This window comes from Macrosteles quadrilineatus, unplaced genomic scaffold (assembly GCF_028750875.1).
Source record: "Macrosteles quadrilineatus isolate MER2022 unplaced genomic scaffold, UCM_ALF_1.0 Scaffold_2__2_contigs__length_208266976, whole genome shotgun sequence".
Taxonomy (NCBI): domain Eukaryota; kingdom Metazoa; phylum Arthropoda; class Insecta; order Hemiptera; family Cicadellidae; genus Macrosteles; species Macrosteles quadrilineatus.
The window spans coordinates 164,514,885-164,528,399 of NW_026542595.1; the positions used below are offsets into that span (position 1 = coordinate 164,514,885).

At 34.8% G+C, this 13,515-nt stretch overlaps 1 protein-coding gene across 5 annotated transcripts in view; it reads left to right on the forward strand.

Annotated features, from left to right (window-relative positions):
• LOC128985973 (uncharacterized) overlaps positions 1 to 13,515 on the forward strand; it is a 119,503-nt gene that overhangs the window by 91,093 nt on the left and 14,895 nt on the right. For 4 of the 5 annotated variants that reach the window (XM_054405997.1, XM_054405999.1, XM_054406000.1 and 1 more), the window contains 4 exons: positions 12 to 850; positions 2,213 to 2,447; positions 8,416 to 8,583; positions 11,679 to 11,785. In XM_054405997.1, coding sequence (XP_054261972.1) covers positions 12 to 850; positions 2,213 to 2,447; positions 8,416 to 8,583; positions 11,679 to 11,785 — 1,349 coding nt within the window. The remainder of the gene's footprint in view (positions 1 to 11; positions 851 to 2,212; positions 2,448 to 8,415; positions 8,584 to 11,678; positions 11,786 to 13,515) is intronic. The other variant, XM_054406002.1, reaches the window with a different exon arrangement.

Here is a 13,515-nt window from a genome sequence, read left to right on the forward strand (position 1 = left end):
CTTTTTTTCAGAATTGCCAATTGGAGAAGCCCAAACCAGCTGCTGGAAACAATCAGAAAAGCGCTCAATTGCTTCCCCCCCCTCCGCCCCTTACACCGGCGCTGAGTTCCATTAATACTTCTACAGTACCCATGTCTCACATGATGGTTCCCGCAAAGAACTCTCTTCAACGAATCATGGATAATAAACTCAATAGAAATGTGGAAGGTCCGAGGAACAGGACACCGGTTACAAAATCTACTTCGATTGTCGGTGGAGTCACCACGTGGTTACCTCCTTCCTCGACTATTCAGCTCCGTTCACCCACCCTAGCCACTAAGTCTTCTCCCTCACAGAAAGCTCTCCTCCCCTCCACCACCTCTCACGACCCCCCATCGGGTCAGCCGGTTCAGTCTGTGTTAACCACCGGGACACATCGCTTTATCGTAGTTCCTAAACACAACGTGTTGTCTGTCTCTCCCGCTACCACTTCGTCAACTCAGGTTTCAGACAGTGTCAGCACACAAGTCACCACAACCACCTCAGATGCAGGCTCCGGCGTAGCCACTCAAGCCTACGGACCCGGAGGTCCTATTCTACCCAAACCCCAAGTCTCTACCCCGGCTTTCATCCTCGGATCTCCTACTACCACCACTAGTGGTTTCCAAAGTCCTCCCGGGGTTCTGCTAGTCCCTTACATCGCCCCCCAGACCTCCCCCACACAGAAGGAAGGCCAACAACCCCAGTATATCGTTGTAAATGGCCCCTCGGGGCTGCAGCCCGGCAATTTCATTATCGGCAACATTCCACAACAGCAGCAGCTCAAGCTGGCGTCAGTCCCAACCTCTCAACCTGCCGACCTGCCTACACTGTAAGTTGACCTCCTTCCTGTACTCGACTGTGTTTGTCCCGTTCCTTCCTCACTCATCATCCTTGTACAGTATCTAGTTACTCGTATAAAAACTTATGAGGGATTCTATTTTCTTGTTTGTGAATTAATTGAATCCGTTTGAAATGCAATGGTTGTATGTTATTAGGCAATAATCTTTAGGTTTGGTTTAACTTACTCAAGTGACAAGCTATAATGTTTGAGTTTTAAACTTACCTCATGAAATTATACGTAATAATTAATGGATGTACAAATATTTAATGATTCAATCATTTCTGATTGAGTATGTTACAATAGGCTCAGCTATCTGGTTTGATCTCTAGATTGTCCATTGTACTTGTATGTTTTATTTTCCAGATTTAGCCGTGAAAATCCTTGTCCTCGCCTTGTAATGCTTTTCAGCGGTCCTATCCTCACCTCACTGTGTTTGTTTAATGCCTCAATCACCTTTGCATTTGATTAGTGTACACAAATCTATCTGTATATCACCAGTGTTAGTAGAGGGTTTACTTGGTGTTCTTAGGGTTTGCTGTCACAATTGGTCTTTTGGCAAAGACCAATCATGATTTTTAATTCTTTAATTCTTTGAGTCTTAAACAAATTTGTTTTGGAATTTTTGATGTAGTAAAGACCGCAGGTAAATTTTATTATTTTGCCAAAAAATTTACTTTTTTTTCATTAAATAATGTGGATGGTAAAATTATAAATTGATAGGTAATCAAATTTGAATTACAAACAAAAATAAATTTATGTCCACAGTGTAACTGGCATAATATTACAATGATAAAATCAAGGATTTATTTAACGAGAGACTTTAAATGTCTGTACAGTTTACTTTAACATCTTTTCAAACAATCTTGTACTTTTCTTTCCTAAGGGCTTGATGGATACCTGTGCTGTATATAGCTTATCTTACTTTCTCACTTTGATCTTCAAAAAATTTGTGTGTGTTCTAATAGTTTAATGGTTGAACTTAATACAATTAGTAGAGTCTAAATCATAGAGTATTGGGCACTTCTATGACCCAACTATTGTTATAATTGAAGGCTAACTTTTTCATACAAAGTAATAATAACCGTAGGTTTGGATAAGGTCATTCATCCAGCATAGCATCATTAACTGATATCCCAATAATGAATTACATTTGTGTCCATCATTCCACGACTGGATCTCACAAGGATCTTGCACGGAATCAAACCACTGACCTACGGATTTGTAGGCAAGCAGTATAACCACTCGGCTTCTAGGACGATTATATTTGGGAGCAAAGCATGTTATATGTATGACTAAATTAGTAAACTGTACTCAAACTCTGGAACTAATGTAATAATATTTTATTTGTAGAACTCCAGTCAAGAGAGCTCTGGAGGAGGCGGAGGGTCCTCCCCCTGCCAAGCAGGCACGTCTGTCGTCTGCACCTGCACCTGCACCTGCGCCTAACATGGAGCTGCTCATGTCCCAAGCCTGTGGCATGTACGACTGTCTACTGCAAGTGTTCCAGTACCTCAAGGTGCAGGAGGTGCTGCGTGCCAGCCGAGTGTGCAGAATGTGGCGTGACCTCGCCCTGCACAAGAGTTTGGTGAGTTTCCAATGGTGTAGAAAAACAAAAACATTGTCATCCGCAATCCTCTTGCACAGTCGCAGAGACATCTTTATCGCCTATCCCCCATCGCAGAACAATCATGGACTCCCATCATATCGTCTCCTGCGGTCCTTGGGACATCATAATTAAGCTGCAAAATCAGGGAAAATCCAATCTCACAATTTTTTCAGATTCTTTCTGTGATCACGAGATTAAAAAGCCTGGTTCAAATTGATTATCTTGGAAAATAAAAGTTGGATAAGTCTGCAGGTTTGCTGCAGGGGGGTATTTAATTTCAATTTCAAACCATCTTTATTCAAATAAAATAAATAGTAAATTCTTACCTTAGCAATCCTTATTATGGTTGTCCGATATTAATTTCGAACCCGTAGGTTCATCTTCAGTCGGAAGTTTAGGTAGACCAAATGTTTATTCTAAAATCCACCCGATGGGTTTCGTAGAAATGTTGACATTTAACACCAACACGACACACATTACAATTGACATAAATAATATTCTGAGTTTAGGGATAAAATCCATGGTTTTGTAAAACAGTGGGATAACCTCACTTCAGTCAAGGAACACGCTGCCGGCAGAACTGTCAAAATTTAGTCAGGATTGTGGGTTGAGGTTATATTGACATTTTTTGATTACGGAGTGAAAAAAACATATGGTGGATGTATTTGGATTGATGCGGCTAGGTGTCTGGTTGTAATGATGCAAGTAAATGTGTTTCGGGGAGGTCTAGGTCTTTTATTTTATTTATGAGATCCATGGTATTTTTGAGTGATCTGTTGTTGGGGAGTTCTATTTCATTTCTGATTATTCTATCTAAGATCTTGGCTAATTTATGGGCTGGGCTATTGATAGAATTGACTAAAGGTCTGATGGGTTGGCCTTCCTTGTGTAATTTTGGAAGCCCTCTAAGTTTGGGTGGGGTAGGCTTTATGGTGCGGCATTGAAACTTCTGAGTTGCGGATAGGGTAGATGACTTGTTTATAGCGTTTTTTATTGCTGTATGAAACTTTTGTGTAGGGTCTTTTTTCATTTTAGTAATGCCGTTGTCTGTTATAAATTTCAAGATTTTCTTACGATGTTCCTGGTTGTCTACTATAACCATAGTGTTGCCTTTGTCGGCTTTAACCGCGGAGGTGTTTGTGTTTTTTAGTTTTTCCGCAAGTTTCAAAGCTACGGTTTTCAGTTGGTTATTTGTTCTTTTTTGTGGTTTCATATTATGTTTGGTGATTTTTTTGTGTGCTAGTATTCTGGTTTCATTTTGGTCACGTATGGGGAGTGACTGGATAGTGGCTTCGGTTTCTAGCAAAAGGTTTGTGTTGTTGTAGTCAGGTATGCAAAATTTAGGCCCTTTTTCAAGTAAGTCGATTTCAACAGGTTCCAAGTGAACATTTGTAGTATTGATGAGTTTTGGATAGAACTCATGGTCGGTGTATTTAGTAGTGGTTTGCATAAAATGTTTATCTTTCTCCTGTAGTAGATTGGCAATTTTATTTTAATGAACTTTATGTTTGGATGTTATTTCGTTGTCTGCCCAAAGGTTCAAAGTAGGGATGGTCAAGTCTCGAAATTTCGGGAAATTTTCGGGAAATTTTAAATCTCGTTACACGAGACGAGATTTTTTTTTGGCCGAGATTTTTATCGAGACAAGAATTAAAAAAAAAAAAAAAAAAAAAAAATTAAAAACGCCTGCAGAAAGTCAATGCAATACCCGCAATACAGGAGCGTGTTGTAGTTGCGTTTCCTTTGTGAAGGCGTTCTTATTTAATTAATTCTTCAAATGTAAATATTACTTTAATTATTTTAATAACATTTCAGAAGTTTTGTTAAGTGTTAGCAGTGTGAGGAGTGTTTTATTACTATAAAAAAGTCAAAACAAGTAACTATTTTATAAAAATTAATATTTTATTTTATGATTTATTTTATTTTAGGATAAGGTCTAGTCTTCAGTTCTGTCCTAACTGATATCACTATGTTTCCTCATCGTAGGCATTTTTAATAATTTAGGCGTGATTAATAAAAAAAATGTTATGCTGATGTTTTTTAATAAAAGATTGTAAATATTCTTGCCTATTATCATTATTTTTCTATTTAAACAGTCATCTAACAATGTTACAAAATCAGGTAAAAATTCCGAACGTGCATTTCCCGTTGTGTATGAGAAGGGAAATCCCGTCTCGATCTCGTCTCGAAATTTTATGAGAAATAAAAAATCTCGTCTCGTCTCGTCTCGAACTCAAAATCCAATCTCGTCCATCCCTAGTTCAAAGTATTGAAAATACATTCAGTCTCTATAAATGTAAGGTTGGCAGATATTTCAAGGTGGTAGTAAAATTGAATATTAAATATTGTGTCATCTTTATTCATTGAGTGTAGTTTACTGTTACATTTAACACTGTCGAAATGTATATTAAACTATGTTCTAACCTATTTCTATCAATTTGTATATAATTAAATTGAAAAATATTCATCTTTTTAAACATTTCTAAACAATGGGCGGGTATTGCAATATTGTTGCAATTTATAGTATTATTCCCATGAGTGGTTCCCAATGGTTTTAAAGTATGTTCTATTTCCTTCCTTTAATTGGATGATGTTTTAACATTAGGGGTCTGCGGTACAGAAAGTTAAGGTCGGTACGGTACATGCGGCTACTGGTATTTTTGTGGTTTTCTTCTCAGAATTGTATTTAAACCATTTTTTAAAATTGTAATACATTGAAATTACTATGAGAATGGATAGTATCCTACATTCATGGTTTTCTAACAACAATTTATGTACCACACGTTGTTAAAACCTTTTACTCCTAAAAGGATTGTGTCAAGAAAAAAATACAATTAAGATAAAGGCTTTATCTATTTTACTCTGAAATACTCTAAATGGCCATGGTAGAGTGGTTTTAAAATTAGGATAAGAATTTATAGGAATAAACAAACAAGTTTGAAGCATTAATTTGACAAGATAAATTACACACAACTGGTAAATTATTTCCAACCAACACATGTCTAGTTGTTTTTTAAACTTTTAAAAACATATCAAAGCATTCAGTATGAAGACTGTAGTTTGCCAGCTGTTCACATTCAACAGACGACAATAAAAAGCTGGAGGTTATGATGAAGTAATGGCAAAGAGCATCTTTTTTATGAGCTTCAAAACTAATTACAAGATGGATTAAACTCTTGGAAAGCCTGGGTGTAGGCACTTGAACGACGCTGTAATCCTCTTAATCACGGTCGGTTGACCTGTCAGTTCTAGGTTTGTGTTGAACGCTTCCGCTTCGTTCATACCGTGCATAGCCGAACTGTTCGCGGCAAATTGTTAGCTCTATCACCGTCGCTGTCAAAACGTATCGTTTGTAGGTTAAATTTTAATTAAATTTAATTTAACTATCATAACCTAACCGAACTAACCAAACTTGCTGATAATGAAGAATCGAATGAAGGTTTTCTAATAAAAAACAATAGTTCATGAAATAAAATTACAAATGCCTAAAATTCCATTTTTAATTTTTTAATTATAAAATTAAACTATCATAACCTAACAAAACCAACCAAACTTGCTGATAATGAAAAAATCTAATAAAGGTTTCCTAATCGAAAATAGTTCTGATCATAAAATTATAAATTCTAACAAAAGATGTACAGTTGAGAAGTAATCGCATTCTAAGCGAAATCTTTGACAAAAAGTTAACGCCTCCGGTGGGATTCAGAATTCTCGATTCCCCACCCCTCCTCCAGTGACCACTACCCTCAGGCCATAAATCAGGGGATTAACCCAAACAAAGATCTGGTCCATTGTCCGTCTCCCTGGAAAGCCTATTCTGAAACTAAAATTTGGATTAGCAAAGATTAAGATTATTGTCTTTTCATTTGCAAAGTTAACATCCACACATATCAATCATTGGTTTATCTCAGGCTCAATCCAATTTTCGTAGTATATTTTAAAGCTCTTCCAAAAAATCAAAAGACCTAGGCCTAGACCTAATGTAGGAGGGTGTACATAATTTTTTTGCACAATGGAAAAAAATAATTATGCAAACAACAACGCTTGTGGTGTTTGTGGTTTCAAAATATCCATAGCAAATATTTTAACTTATAAAATAAGATTGTAGATTAGTTACAAGTTTAATATGAAGCCATAAACAGTTTTATGGCAGTAGGCAATAGCCAGCGGCAAAGTGAATATTCACGAAAATACTGACTAAGTGAGAGATAATACTATTATTTTTATGGTAAAATAGAATTGGGGAAAGCCGGAAAGGAATAAAAGTGATAAAACTCAACAGTTCTTGGAAGTACTTGATTATTGTCCTGATAAAATATGAATGGATTTGGGAATGTTAATGGGTTTTTTATTGCATCATCATTCTAGTAATAAGTTATGAAGAGCGTTAACAAACCTCTGATAAGTCTTTTATGTGCTCGGAACCAACTACCATTGACTACGATGATTGAAAGTAATTTATCATTATAATAGCTTATTCCCTATATGGGAAATTCGCTAAAAGGAACCAAAACCGAACCAAATTGTACCGCGTAAAATGCTGTACCAAACAACGGTAACTAAGCCAGAACAGTACCGTACCAACTTTTTCGGTGCACCGTAGACCCCTATTTAATATATATATATATATATATATATATATATATATATATATATATATACATCCCATCAAACTATTGTCATTTTTAAGTTGAATAAAGTATTGGTGTTTTTAGTTGAAGTTTTAATATATTCGTCTCGTATTTTATTTATACTTCAAGATTATATGCTGGGTGACAATTAAATCTGGAACCTCTTTTTTTTATTTTTAAACCACAGTAGAAAAATATACCAATGTTCACACGTGTTACTGGTGATAGTAACGCACACATCTGCCCAATTACCGGCCGGATAACCCCTTTGGGAGACGGTCAACAAGGAGTCAGACAAAATTCTTAAATAGCAGCATAGGTTGAGTTTAGTATCTAATGAAAGGTCTCCGTTAGTAAAAAATACCATGCCACAACTCAAACGGACAACCAAGTCAAAAGTTGCAGCCGTTCAAATATTTCTTTAATCTGCAATTTTTTATCTTTGAAGGACTGCCATTTTTTACCCAGCTGATATTTTGAGCTCAAATTTGCCGCATTGTATTCTACCAATAAAGACGTTTAATGTGATGTGCATATCGACCTTGGCTTACTTTTATGATTTTCATCTGACTTCTAGCGGGTACCTCACAGTATAATAAGCATTGCAAATTCAATGAATATTTGAACAGCTGTCATTTTTTACTCCATTGTCTGTTTGAGTTCAGGTTTGTGACATTCTATTTTACTAACGGAGATCATTAATTTGATACCAAACTCAAACTAAGCTGCTATTTAAGAATTTTGTCTAACTCCTTGTGGACTGTCGCCCAAAGGGGTTATCCGGTCGGTAATTGGGCAGATGTGTGTATTACTTTCACCAGTAGGCCCTAACCACGGGTGAACTTTGGTATTTTTTTCTATTGCGTTTTAAAAATAAAAAAGCGGTTCCAGGCTTAATTGTCACTCTGTATGCTATTTAGGCTTTCTCAACCAAATAGAAAATGTCATTAGATATTATTTAATGTACTGATAACAAATATTGTAGTTTTAAGATTTTGGTTTCACAGAAATACTGTAATCTGCTTAGGGCAACAAACTGAAGATATTTTAGAATATATTTCAACACGGGTTTAAAAAAGTAACACGGGACCAAAAATGTTAGTCTTTTGTCAGGCATAACAATTTAATATCGTTTGTTTTACTGATTTCTTGGGTTTGCCAATTTTTTAAAATTATCAAATGGAAATTTTTTAGTTTGTGAGGTTTAAAGTTAATGGAGATGTTTTTAGATTATTCTGAGTAAAGTCAAGTTAAAGTATTTATGGTGAATGTATATGTGTATGTTACTAACCACACTGTGTATGTAATGGTTATAGTGGGAGGTGGTAAGGATGAAGAACTCTCAGGTGAAGGACTGGGAAGGGTTTGCAGCAACGTTACGTCGCACCGGGACTCGTCACCTAGACCTGCGCAAGATGCTGATGCCAGACAAGCAGGAAGCACTGAGAGCTGTGTGGGCAGACTGCATCAAGGCTCTCAGCAAGGTGAACTATATACTGTATTATAATCACAATCACTCACTACCATTTACTGCATTTCCTGCATTGTAGCCATGTCTTGAAAATGGGACTTTTAGACTTTGACTGAGAAACGGGAATCGGAATTTACTACTTTCCATTTCCACGTAAAAACTTATTATTGGTTGGATAATTGTTTACGACAGTGTTATTGCAAGATGTAAGCGTCATTTAAATAGTCTTTTCTAAACATATTACGTCAAAAAGGTAATACGGTGGACTGGATCGGATAAACCGGAAAAAGTCAAGCGGGATTTTAGATACAATGGGATAAAACGTGATTCTCTTGACCGGTTGACCGAATGAGTGGGATTTTTATTTGGTCATGTGGACTGTGGAGTGTGAGTGGGTTGTAACCGTTTGGTAATACAACTGTGACATACCGAAATACCGCGATAGTGGTTGCCTGACTGTTGCTGTTTACATACAAATAAAACTGTAACTTATTTGATGCCCGTAGTTTCTTCTTCAGCTTCAGATGAAAACAATATTATAAATTACGTTTTGGATTGGAACTGGAACTTAAGTTTGAGTTTTGGAAAATGTCAAAATTTAACATTAACAATTGACATAACCAAACTAAGAAACCGGGACTGAGAATTATCCTAATTGAAAGATAGTTTAGTTTTAAATCAAATTGGATAGGCCTACTTGTGATTTTATTGTGTTTATTTGGTGTTTCTGATGGAACGTAGCCTAAATTGTAATTATTTTCTTAACCGTGCACAAAAAGATTCGATTAAAAAAAAAAATCAAAAAGATTCGAGGTTTGATTTTTTAAGATTTGAAATCGAGATTTGAAATTTCTGGATTCGACCATCACTAGTTGTGTGTGTTCATAAGTGTCTTTGTCCTGAAGTAATGACAGTTAGAATTAATATACTTGTCAAACCTTCCTCTGATAATTAATTGTCTTTACTCTTTGTGGACTTGGTGGAAATCAGCAGTAATAAAACAATTCAACCATCCATCAACAATCATTATTTACCTGATTTTTTTGCAGTCAGAAGTAATTTAACAGTCCAACCTTCCATCCTCTCAATATAATTTATATTTTTGGTAATCAATCACCAGAAATACATAAGTGCTTTTCTATGGACAATTATTTGGCCTTAAAAACAGCAGTAGCAGTAGCATATGAGTCCAATCTTCCATCGGCGATTGTCTTTGTCAATTGAAAATTGGCTGCTTGGGATATTTTAGATTCAAATAAACTTGTCATATGTTAAAAACTGTTGTTGGTTTTATGTACTACAGTAATTGCTAACTTGAACTAAAGATTCTATGAACAGATTACCACTCAACCAGTTGTAGATTTTGTCAACCGTAAAAAAACCTTGATTGAGTGATAAATTTTTTGGTTGAACCTTCAAACTTGGGATGGGCAGATTTCAATAATTAATTAATTATTGACTTTTAAAAACTTTTTATTTTTGGTGGTAACAAACAATTTATGCATTACTTTATATTCAATACCAATCCTAGAATTTCCCGCCACCACGACATAATCATGATTATCTACCAAGATTGCAGTAAAATTGTTATAATTATCAGCAATCACAGTCAAATCAAATCATTTTCTATTCATCATACACAAAGAAATGTATTTAATAGAGTCAAATAACTTTAGGCTTAAAATACATCTATACAAATATACAAAATGCTTATATACATTTAGTTTCCAGGCTAAAATAAATTTAAAACTAAATACCCCCGCCGCAGCAAACCTGCAGACTAAGCGAATTTCCATTAGCCTGATTGGATTTACACTAAAATGCCTCCTTAAAAATATCACATTTATTCCCTATCTATATATATAATTCTGTAAGACCAAATTTTTACCAGAAAATTGTAGAAAAATTGCAGAATTCCCATAAAGTTACCAGAAAACGAGATATAACGTAAAATATCCACCATAAGAAATGCATGGGGACTAAAAAACGTCTGCATTCTATCAGCTGTTACTTATTTATTTGCAATGTTTACATTTAATCTGAAAGTCAATGTTGGTAAATAATGTTTCAAAATGAATTGTGTTTAATTTTTTTTGTTTTTCTGTTTTTATAATGAGTGAAGTAACTAGACAGGGTAGGGGAAGACCTGCAAGACGTGGAAGAGTGTCCAGGAATTCAACAGACCTAAGAATTGCAAAAGAGAACGTCATGTAGGGCCTAACTGTGAAAGAAATCCAGAAACTGTTTTACAACCTATCTTTAGAAGAACGCTGCTCAAAATTGAAACTATAACAGAATTCGTAAGATTACCAAACAAATCGTCAATTTTAAACTAGAAAAGATGTGCAATGTTTGGCTGTATGATTTCAGCTCTGATTCGTCGTTCTCCGGGCTCAGGCCAAACCGTCTGCACGTTTCCATTTGTTAATATGTTGTGTTATTGATTTAATCATTATTTTACAATTGTATTTCATTGACACATCAGAAGTAACTAATATACGACTCCAAAACGGAAGGAAAACCAAGATATAAAACAAGAAACACTGTTAATTTTAAGTAGCATAAAATTGATAATTAATTTTAAAAACATAATTAGAATATGTGTCTTTTTATATATGGTTTTATTTATTGTAGTCCAAATTAGGGGCTATGGCCCCTACAGGCCACTAGTTTAAATATAATTAGTTTAACAAGTACTTAGGTTTGCTGCAAGAGGGAGGGTAAAAAAATGTTGGTTTTTTTATGTCAATAGTTTAGTAAGAAATGAATGTTTATTCAAAATTCCATCAAAATATGTTCATAAACAAGCAAACTACGATAGTTGACTTATTCTCAATAAGAATAACATAAGAATTTTAAATTTATAATTTTTTTGGAATTTTCTCTGTAACCATTAGGTGCACAATAACGCTTCAATATACAAAATTATTTGTTTTTCTAAATTCTACAAAATAGTTTGGGAAAAATTGCAGATTTTTTTGTTTTTAAGATCAAAAATAGGAAAAACCCATTTTTATCCCATAAAACCCCCGTTCCCATAGTCCGATCATGCTGATTAGTAATCAATTATTATTAATTAATTATTAATTATTAATCGTTATTTTTCAGGTCAACACCCTGGTTAAGCTAGACATGTGCCGCTGTACTGGTGGTTGGCTGGAACAAATCATAGCTGTGTGTCCTCAAATAGAGTACATTTCTGCCGGAGCAATCAAGTAAGTATTCCAATAATTTTAGCCTAAATATTACAAGTAGATTTAATCATCCTACCAAAAAAAATGCATAAACGTGTGTTTTTGTTTTTCATGTCTGGGTAAACACTTGAGTGTGTTAATGTTAGTGAAATGTGCCTGCCATTTTTGAAATCAACTTTCCAATGTGTAGGCCTACTTTCTTATTAGTATAAACACATGAGCAAAAGATTACAAACCAACTTAAGTTGGCAAATCAACAAGAAATCTATATTCTATATATATACTTATTTAATACGCAAGCAGTTTTTTTTTGTGACAATTACTCCTCTGAAACTACTGAACCGATCAACATGCTTTTGGTGTGGTTGGAAAGAGCGTAACGCGAAGTTGTGCAGGAAACTTTCTTTTTAGGAAAATAATTAGAGAGTGAGGCCCTGGGGCCCTTTAAAGTTTCACATTTCTCTATAAGATTAACATAGGAAACAAAAATTATTATAAAACTCAAGCTGTTGTCAGAAATTAAAAGAGAGAAGAAGAACATATGTTAATTGTAAACAGTCAATAAGTTTGCTAATAATAGTTTGCTACAAACATTTACTAGAAATGAAATAATTTACTATTTGAATTTGGGTTGGCGTAAATATTACAATGGAAAAAAGCTAAAGAGCTTGGATAAATTGATATACTAAAAAGAAAACTCAATTAACACTGTGCTGCATTTCTTAGTAATCATTAAAAGAACCGATTTGCAAACTATGGTAACATAGGAAAGTCGTAGAACACCACCAAGGAGAAGAAATAGAAATCATGTTTTTTTTAGAATTTATAATCGTTATTATGGACAACCTAATGCGGCTATGAGTTAGACTATTTTTGTAGAAAACACTAAAAAACAAGATCAGCTTTTGAAAAATGATAAGATATTTACAAGAAATGTTGATTAAATTGATCTGTTAGGTACATCTTGAGTATTTCCATAATCTTTGAGTCGAATCTTTTAAAGTCATCAGAAATTATGACTGTTATTCGTTTTAAAATAACGCCTGTAATACTTAGCAATTGCTCGAATTCGAGCAACAGGGACACTAGCAAAAAGTAAATAAATATCAAATGCCCTCTGCGTAATACCCGCTCAGAAACATTCCTTTAAATTGCCTTCAACAGATCCCCAAGGGTGATAAATCTATTAGAAATTATTTTTAATCTTTGATATTTTTTTACATTCTTTTCCCACATTGGAGTGGTATAGATGTATTTATCTTATCTTACTAATATTATAAATCTGAAAGTTTGTGAGTTTGTGTGTATGTTTGTGTGTATGTTTGTTTGTGTGTGTGTTGCTCAATCACGCATAAACTACTGGACGGATTGGGCTGAAATTTGGCATGATGATAGCTCACATTCTTGTTTAACATTGAAGCATATTCTTATCTCAAAAACCATTTCGGGCTCCGCCCCAGTGGCTCTGTAGTTCCCCATGTTAATCTTATGATTATTCATATTTAAAAGTAATTAATGAATCTTAACAGCTGTTTCAATTAACCAAGTTGGTTCTGTTCTATGATGTTCAATAGCACAAAAGTTACAAGGATTACCAACAGGGTGCAGCACTATTATTTTTTTTAATTTATGACAACATCTAATTTCCAACCAAAAGGTGAGTGAGCGTAGCGAACGAACTTCAACCTGGAGGCGAGTTAGCGTAGCGAACGAGCTAACCTGAAGGCAAGTGAGCGCAGCGAACGAGCTCC